Source organism: Penaeus monodon, chromosome 3 (genome assembly GCF_015228065.2).
Source record: "Penaeus monodon isolate SGIC_2016 chromosome 3, NSTDA_Pmon_1, whole genome shotgun sequence".
Classification (NCBI taxonomy): Eukaryota; Metazoa; Arthropoda; class Malacostraca; order Decapoda; family Penaeidae; genus Penaeus; species Penaeus monodon.
This window is the reverse complement of record NC_051388.1, coordinates 6,897,845-6,907,844: the sequence shown is the minus strand read 5'-3', so window position 1 is coordinate 6,907,844 and position 10,000 is coordinate 6,897,845. Positions and strand designations below refer to the sequence as shown.

The 10,000-nt window shown below is 40.6% G+C and overlaps 1 protein-coding gene across 1 annotated transcript in view; it reads left to right on the top strand.

The window, feature by feature from the left end:
• Positions 1 to 8,799, top strand: part of LOC119585018 (tyrosine decarboxylase-like) — a 27,036-nt gene extending 18,237 nt beyond the window's left edge. The window contains 4 exon segments of the mRNA XM_037933636.1: positions 1,049 to 1,112; positions 1,114 to 1,179; positions 1,291 to 1,391; positions 8,553 to 8,799. Of these exon segments, the coding sequence (XP_037789564.1) occupies positions 1,049 to 1,112; positions 1,114 to 1,179; positions 1,291 to 1,391; positions 8,553 to 8,649 (328 nt within the window). The 3' untranslated portion in view covers positions 8,650 to 8,799.
• The last annotated feature ends 1,201 nt before the right edge of the window (positions 8,800 to 10,000 follow it).

Genomic DNA, 10,000 nt, shown 5'->3' with positions numbered 1-10,000 from the left:
AAATGTCAAAAATGAAAGCCAACAGAATGTCCGCCAAGGAGGAAGGGACTGCTGGGGGCAGAGGGTAAGTGTACCATCCGGGCTTTGGGCGTATTTTTTCATCGCTCGAAATAAACATGAAAAATAATGAAAAACAAAAAAAAAATAAAAAAAATAAAAAAAAACTCGAAAAAAAAGCATTGTTCAAAGAAATGAATATACTAAAAATGGTAATGTGAGGGACAAAAATTAAAGAAAGAAAAATACTAATAAACAAAAAAAATTTAATCACAGGAGGGTTGACAGGGGGAAAGAGTTTTTGGGGGAAAGGGGTTTGATCCGGTGTGCCATTTTTTTTTTTTTGTAGGAAAAAAAGTTTAGACAGCGAGAAGTTTAAATAAGGTTTGTAGTGTGTGTTCGTTGAGAAACTTTGGGAGCGATGTGGGCCCGAAGGGGGCGAGGAGGCCCTTTACAGGGGAAATTTGGCACAGATAGCGGGATCTGCAACACGTCGGTAAGGAGGGGTTTAGTAGGCGAATTAGTTTTGCGTTGTGAGGGTTTTTAATCATCCGCCATCAGAGTATGAAAGCACGCAGAGCGTTTGGGGGGGGTCAAAGAAAGGGGGGGTTGCAGCTGGTTTTTGTTGAGGGAAAAGGGACCCCCAAAGACACCCCCCGTCCCCCGGGTCGAGGACAAGGTGGGGGAGCTTGGACCCGTGTGGCGTGACCGTGCCTCGGACAGAGGTGTGAAATTATACCACGGTCTTGCTCTGTATTGTTTATAATGTGGTGGGTGTGTGTGTGTGTTGTGTGTGTGTGTGTGTGTGGTGTGTGTGTGTGTGTGGGTTGTGTGTGCGCGTGTGGTGTGCACGCGCCGGTGTGTGTGTGCACGGCGCGAGTGTGTGTGTGTGGTGTGTGTGTGTGTGTGTGTGTGGGGTGGTGTGTGTGTGGTGTGTGGGGTGTGGTGTGTTTGTGTGGTGTGTGCGTGTGTGTGTGTGTGTGTGTTGTGTGTGTGTGTGTGTGTGTGTGTGTGTGTCTGTGTGTGTGCGCGCGCGTGTGCGTGGTGCAAGTATACAGTATTCATATGGTATTATTCTTCAGATAGCATTGGCTCATGAGTTCGAAGCACTGGTTTCGCGAGGACTCTCGCTTCGAAATCTTCTTCCCTGTTACTCTTGGACTGGTGTGCTTTCGCCTCAAGGTAATTCCATATCAGTTTCAATAATATATTCGAATATTTGCTGTTATCGTGATTAACAGTCTTTCATGATCAGCGTTGCTTCTGAATAATTTGAAACCCTGTCACCATCAGAACGAAAACAATGACGTGAATGATAGTCTCCTGAAAAGTGTCAACGCAGGCGGCGTCATCCACATGGTTCCTTCCAAGGCCAAGGACACGTACTTTCTCAGGTGAGCGAAACTCCTGGTATACTCCACTGCTTTAACATACATGTTAGACTAGGCACACTGCAGCAAAATAGAAAATTATCACACACAATCTCTCCTTGCACATTCTGAGAACAGAAATCTACATATAGTATGTATCAGATGTAATTCAGGAAGATATCTGGGTAACTGTACAAAGCAGTTTACTTCATTCACTGCAGGCAGTCTACAGACACCCTCAGGTATTCTGATTATTTTGGATTTTTTTTAGAGAAATGTCAATTACAAAGAAACCTGTCTTCATCTTAAATTAACTAAGAATAAATTTTTAAAAATCAGATTGTTCAAGAAACTAATAAAAACCCACTAGTAATAGATGTTAAAATAGAAGTAAACATCCTGCTCTATACAGACGTCATCCCATGTCATGTTGCTGATCATGAAGAGACTCTGCTAAAACAGGAAATGACAGAATTCCAAAATTAACACGGAAGACTTCTTTGCTAAAACTCAAAAACTCTTATTTGAACAAACGGTTGCTTCAACTTTTAATAAAATACCTGCACAAAACAAGTGCTTGGGGAGCGGACAACAGTGCTTTCCCTTGACCAAAAACTCTACCTGGAACGGGGGCTATCTGTTATTATCAAATCTCTCGTCACCATTGACTTACCACATGACATTGTTACAACAGTTTTCAAATCTAGAGATACAGGCGAAATTAATGTTTAGGCCTTCTGCGGACGAACAAACAATTGTCTTGCCTTCTGCAAATATGATTGACTTAACAAACAAAAGATGCCAAAAAATGCTTGCATCATCGCTTTAGTATACATGTAGAACAATATGGATGAGTGCATCCTTGTCTCACACCTCTACCAATAACAAATTCTTGTTTCTTCTCCATCTACTCTGACTACCGCATTTTGCCTCATGGGCAATTTCTAAATAATTCTAAATTTACACTCGGCTGAAAATTAAACAAATACAGTCCACATTTTTTCTGAAATACACGAATACAACCAATGCTTCTATAGTATCTACACTTTACTTGAACCCACACTGATCTCCAACTAAGAATTCTTGCATAGCAAGATGTTAGACGCATGACTGATAATACTTGATGTTCGATATTCATCATTGGAAATGGCGCTGGTATATATGTTTATGTATATGTCTAGGCTACCACTTCGCATGGTAAATTATCGACACCACTGATCATGCTGACAGCTGTTGTAAGCATGTGGCGAGGGACCACCGCCGGGCTAGTAAGATGATCATGCCTCTGCTTACATCGTGGTGGCTGGAATCATTTGAGACAGCTCTAAATAGCTGTCACAGGCCAGGCTACATATATGTATGGCCTGGGCGAAACTAGCCTGAACTGGGAGAAAAACAGTGGGTGACTGATCATAACCTCGACTATGGAGGAAGATACAGACAGTTGTCTTATAAGGAGGAAGAGGAACGGAAGTAATAGGAACACCCCTTGCTGCATTATCATCCGCTCGTGCAAGCCCGTCTTGTGAAAATCATCTCCCAGATTATATCTTCTTGTGATAAAAAAGGGAAGTATTCTCCAACATAAGTCAAGTAAGATATGACTGTTGAAAGACTGATTACATCAAGTGTATTGGGAAAAGATTATGCTCTTTATGTTTATTTCAGGTCTAGAGGGGTCTGTCATCAACCTCAAAAACAATTATGACCGATCGATGGAGCTATCAGTATGAAATAAGAGACCCGTAATTTTTTACGTATTTTCTGTCTGTATAGTACAGATAGACATAATGTTGAGAATTAACAAATTAATGGTTAAAGAAACGTCCGAGAATCGTAGATGAATGTCTCACTACTTTGTTGAATCAGCTAAAGAGATGAATGTTCACAAGATTTTCTTTCATGTTGAAGTACAAAGTAACTTAAGTTAACCTATATCGTGCCTTTACAAGCTCTCAGTCTCATCCCATGTGTTTGATAATGTTGTATCATCGCTAATGTTGGATCTCTATGGATTTATGAGGTGCACTATATTTGTTGGTATCCCCAAAATTGTTACAGCAAATAATGATGATTTTGCTATTCAAATAATTAGTGTGTGTAATAAGAATGGTCTCCAAATCATGTTTGACTTTTTTTTCTTTTTTTTCATATGTAAGCAGGAGACTACCAAGAAATGATGGTAGGTTAATGGTTAATGGTTAAAAGCAAGATAAATGTGCTAGACATCTAAGGTCATGTAGCACTATAGTTAATGTTAGGGAAGGGTGGTTGAGTTAGTGATTAGTTGTCTAAGCTGGGCAAAGGAATTGGTGAGTGAAAGGGTTAGAGTCGGGTGTGGTAAGGAGTTAGATTAGATGGAGGATATGTATGCGTTTGAGGAAAGAGAATAGGTTGTTGAAACAGAAAGTGTGGGATTCTGTAAGGATGTCTGATAGGTTGGGAGGATAGGTGGGGGAAAGTAGAGGTAAGTATGGACGAGACATAAAGGGAATGTGGGGAAGCGACAAAATGATAATTGGAGGATGTGTAAGAAAGGTCTCTTGAAGGCATACAATAGATGGGTTATAAGAGGAAAGGAATGACAAGGTCAGGTCAGTGGAGCGGAAACCGTGAATTTTCCAATGAAGGATAGTTATACTTTAGTGATATAGATTGTAGTACGTTTGGAGATTTTGAGAGGGAAGCAGCTAGAGGGTGAGATAAGGACCAGAGGTCTGAGATGGAGAGGTGTGGGAGTTGGTGTTCTACTAGGAGGGGTATTAGGAGACAGAGGGTCTGTGGAAGGGGATACTTGTGACATAAAGGATTCACGTGTGCATCAAGGAGGGAGTGGAAGGGATAGAGGGGATGGTGGGAGGGTTACATAAGGGATTCACGTGTGTATCTAGGAGGGAATAGAAGGGATAGAGGGGATGGTGGGAGGGTTAATGTGGGCTCGGTTGGGTCGGGGGGATGGGCTGTGTTGGGATGGTTAGGAGGATAGGGTGTAGGGGGGATATCGTTAGGAGGAGGATGGATATCAGCAGTTACTTGGAGTGTGAAAGGAGCAGGAGTTGTAAGATTTGGAGGTTGAGTGTCAGTTTTCATTAAGTAATCTTGAATATTTTCAATAGTTTCTTCTGAGGAGTTGGTTGGGGAGTTTTGGGGGATAAAGGATTTCTTGTGAGGGGGGGAAGAGAGGATTGGTGTCTCAAGCGTAGGGGCAAAGGAAGGTGGAGGTGTTTGTGTGGTAGGGGAAGAGGGGTGCGCGGGAGGAGAGGGGAAGGTGTTGGGGTTGTAGTGGTGATTGGAGTATCTGTAGTAGAGATTGGAGTGTCTGGATTTAGGATGGCAAAAGAGTTTGACTGGGGAAGGTAGGAGGTAGAAGAGGGGGAGTTAGATGTAGGGGGGTGGGGTTTAGGAGAATTGGTAGAATGAGCAGTATTACTGGGAGTAAGGAGTAAGAGAAGAAACCACGTCGACGTGCTCCTGTCTGGCTTCACGTAGTGTGAGTCCAAGTTTGAATCTGAGAGTTGCTACCTCAGACTCAAACTTGTAGGTGGGACAGCCCCTATAAAATACATTATGGGGCCGCCACAGTTGGCACATGTGCGTGATTGTGCAGAGCAGTTAGATCGGGTATGGCCAGGTTGGGCACATAGTGGGCTGTTTGGCTAGGTGTCCTAGACGCCAACAATTTTGGCACTGACGTGGAGGAGGTTGGTATGGCCGAACAGGGAGGGATTCTCCTCCTATGTAGACGTTAAAGGGAAGGTCATGTCTACGGAAGGTAATTTTGGCTATGTTAGTGGGTTCTTTCGATGACCTCTGGGGGGAATGGAGTAGAATTGTACTGATGTTGCATCATAGTCTATGAGACAGGCAGTAGGTCTTCTCCACAATACTGACCAATCTTTGTCATAGACTGGGCAATTTGCTGGGAGATTGGAAACTGTTCGGTGCAAGTATTGAGGGTGGATGGGGTTCTGCAAGGATGGGGTTACCATATAGGTCAGTTAGTTTTGTTAATGCTATAGCTTGGTTTTCGGATGTTACTGTGACAAGACGGGAGTGGTCGGGTCGGCTACGGAAAGAGACTTTACCTACTTGTTTTTAGAGACATTGTTGGAAGAGAAGGGTGTTGTCAAGTAGGGAGTGTGGGAGGGATCACTGAAAAATCGGTCCCATTTGGCTGCGCTAAAGAGAGTATTCAGATTGTTGTAGAGATAGGGGTAGTAGAAGGGCGGGGCGTGACGAAGATGAGTAGTGTAAGGAGGTAGTGTTATTGGAGGTGGGCAATAAGCTGTAAGGTATTAATAAGGGGGATGGGGTGGTTGATGTTGGAGGTTGTGGGGATAGAGGTGTTGAAGTTGAGCTGCTGGAGAGTGGAAATGTCCCTTAAGGGTTGATTGTTGGCTACTGTACTAGTAGACATTGATGAGGGGGTAGTTATTGCAGTGTTCGGAGCCGTGGTCAAAGGAGAGCCTGGTGTCAGGAATCGGGTGGGTTTACATCGTTGGGGTATTTGATAAAGGGGCAAGCCTCATTGCCCTAATAGGGGGGACAAGTTTCATTACTGGCCATGGTAAGCGAGTTATGTTGGGGATAAAAACAGTCCAACCTCAGGGTCCCCTTGAGGGGAAGGGCTAGATAACTAAATCAGGGGAATACCGTGCCAGGCTCCCTCAGGCCGTTCAGGACTGGCACAAAGTCAGCCTTTCATCCTTTCAGCACGGCTTCACACTAGGAGGTGGATAGCAGAAGGGTTGGTGAAGGGACAGAAACGAAAGTGGAAGGAAAAAAAGACCATGCAAAATTAGTTGAGTCGAGGCTGAGTCCCAAGGTTGGGAGTTCCCCATCATTGGGTCCCAGTCTCCGCCTCCTAAGTCCCCCCACGACAACAACGGGCAAGGGATGGGGGGGGATGATGTTAGGGTAGATGTTGTTTAGTATATATTAGATATTGTTCCGTGTTGATTTGCTGGCAACAGGTTGATATCTTACATACGTTCATTTTCCTAGGTACAAAGTACAAAGGGATAAACACGCATGCTCTATAAAGGCTCTTGTACAGACCGGAATGAGTATCTGTTTTCGAAGGTGGGGGGAGGGGCATTCCGTTACGTTTAAACTGCAAGATCGCAGTAAATTTTGTATACGGTATGCGTATACAAAGACTATGCATGAATATCTTTACTTATTTGACATAGGAACGTCCCCTTGGTTTGTTTGCTTATGTAAAGTGAAGGTATATATTTTTTCGGTAATCCACCATGCATGTAAGAGCACCTGTCGTTCCTCCAACAGCTGAAGAATTATGACAATTTTTTATCAAATCGCAAACTGAACTTTTCGTAGGGAGGCTCATTACTGAAGAAGCTATTGTCTTTTCTCGGTAATATAGGCAAAAGATTAATTTTATTTACTTGAAGCTTGTTAAGCCTGCATTACTTGATTTGGATGAGGTTTGATTGATGATATGAAATAGGGATATAGGAACCTGAGTGTGTAGATAACGAAAAGGAGTGAAGCGATTAACAATTCGATCCAATTGTTCAAGCTATCAAAAAGATGACTTTCCCAAGCTTAGTCAGTGAGCTTATTTTGCCGCTGTGCGCAATAATATAGAAATAAGGAGTGGTATTATTATTACCATTCTTATTTAATAATGCCAGTCATGAATCAATATCAGATGCCTTTATCATTTTGTTGCCGGCTTAAACGATATCTGCCTTCGGTCAAATATCTTTGGTATATAGTATCAGGAATACATTTTAATGGTCTAAATAGGTGTGTTAACCATTACTGTTGGGATAAATGGGTCTATTATGGACAGTTATGCAGAATATTGGTGGCCAGCTGGCAAAATTGCTATATTAACATCAGAGTTAATTATAGTGATTATAGTTGGAGCAAAGGTCATGTGATGTTGTGTAACTCTGCAAGCAGTCGTTAAGTCTATCAGTTTACTTTAACTGTCAGCAAGTAAGACAAAATTATCTTATAACATGTTATAAGTTGCCAAATGCATATGTTTTTTGTATTTGTTTGGGTTCAATCTTTGGGGGAGGAATCAATGTGTGCTTCGTTGCTGTTCAAGATAAGAGCGTGCCATCACAGTCGTCATCACTCAAGAAGATAAGGTAGAATGTAGAGACTATGATTACTGGTGTTGCATGGGAATATATCTCTCTCGCAATCATTGAGCTTGTATGACCTCGTATGCTTGTATGTGTATTGCAATTCGCCAATATTAGTTGACATCACGATTAATAGGAAACATCTTATGATTGATAAAGAAATTTGGTCGTGCATTGAGCATCTTTCCCTTCCTACATTGCCTGCACCATGTTTTGGATAAAACGCAAAATATGCTAGGTAAAAACCGTCTACTGCAAGCAATAGGTATACCGTTCTGGGACTCGCTATAATATGATTTGCTGCACTTGTGAGTATGGCTATGTGCATGTGCTTGTGTATATTGAATATAATAATAATGGTATTTTGAGTACAACGAATTTTATAATCCTATTCACTGAACTGTATTCTTATTATTGAGATGCTTTGACGAAGTAACATAAACCTCATCTTCAGTCACGAAGGGGGATAGATAATTATCGAATCAGTACCCATGATCGTTTTACCCCCTAGATTAATATCATTGACCTAAGTCACATATGGATATGATCTATTTTACCTTCCTGCAGTGACCTGTGACTGTCCTGTATTTGGCCGTGCTGTAGGGGCAGGGGGGCGGACATTGATTATATAAGGCTCATTAGTTATGGGAGTGATCACTCAACCGTAACGCCTCCATTATCAGTGCCATCTTTTCCGGTGGCATTTTGTGATCGGAGGCGAGACACGCCGCTAAGCTCAATCCAATCTTGTGATGCAATAGAAATGGTCATGGTTAAGAGCTAGCTGTTTTACTGTATATTTCTAGTGGTACACAGTATTTTGGAATATAATATCCTAGAATCTTATGATGGGTTGTATTGTGTTAGAGACACTCAACATACCCAGTATGCATGAGAATGAGCGAGGTAGGGGGAATGCATCTGTTGCATAACCTGCAACCGTCGGGAATGACGACTCAGATCAATCAAACATACCTATATTTAGTCGTTATAGAGACACTATACTAACACGATAGCACCGACATGCAGTACACATAACTAATTCTGACTTTTCTTTATATAGGTTCGTAGTGTGCTCCAGATTTACGGAACACGAAGATATCGTTAGAGCCTGGCAAGAAGTGAAGAAAATGGCTGATAAGATCCAGCCCAAGCATTAATAGATATCTACAAAGAATCTTCCCTTGAGAACACCATGGTGATGGTCTTTACCGAGGCAGAACCACACATTAGGAACAAAACTAAAGGCATACTTTCTGTAACTTACAGAGGCCAAACATAGAAATGATAATTGTCATATATATACATATACATATATACATATGTGTGTGTGTGTGTGTGTACACACACACACACACACACACCACACACACACACACACACACACACACACACACACACACACACACACAACACACACACACAATATATATATATATATATATATAATATATATATCTATATATATATATTATATATTATATACATATACAGTATACAATTAGATATACATATATATAATCTCTCGCACACACAAACACACGTTATTTAACCTCAATCATTAACTTGTTAAATTGGGTTTAGAAGTTATGTTTTAATTTTTGAGTGAGACATCATTGTCGCTAGCTTCGTGGGACGAAAACAGAGAAAATAGTGATAAATACATAATAATGTTAATTATAACGTTTTCTTTCCCAAACCGTTTCAATGAAAGTCTTCAGATTAATTATAAATGGCTAAAGTAAATTAATACAAATCTAACCGATATTTTCGACCACATAAACAGATCAATACTACTTTGCTAAAGTATGGAGGTCATACTCTTCTACTGTCTACCAAGGACCAACCAAGAATGGAATCATTGAAGAAAAAAAGTTTTTTTTTTTAATTTATCCATTACCGATTCTTGCCAAAGGAAATTGTTCAAAGCAGCTGGTACTATGTCAATATATATAATATATATATATATATATATATATATATATATATATAAATATATAAATATAAATATATATATTAATATATATATATATATATATATATATATATATATATATATAGTGTTTTATACGTGTGTGTGTGTGTGTGTGTGTGTGGTGTGTGTGTGTGTGTGTGTGTGTGTGTGGTGTGTGTGTGTGTGTGTGGTGTGTGTGCGTGTGTGTATACATATATTCATATAAATACATATCCATATAAGGCCTTTTTGCAGCATTTCCGAAATCCATGCCTTTGATAAACTCTAATGCATGTTTGCCCTTTATAATGACGATAGTTTGTATAAGTTTGTATGTCTCTACCTTGATACATTTTCATAACTCAGCCAGCCAACCAGAGCACGATATTTTCAGATCTTTTTCACGCAATCTCAGATAAGATTTATATTTTCATTAATTGCAAATCGACCTTGGTTCCTTGATACAGATTTTGTTATAATGGTGTATAATGTTATGTGCCTCTGAACATCAAATACACATACACTCAATATGGGTAAATTGAAGACAAACAGTCGTT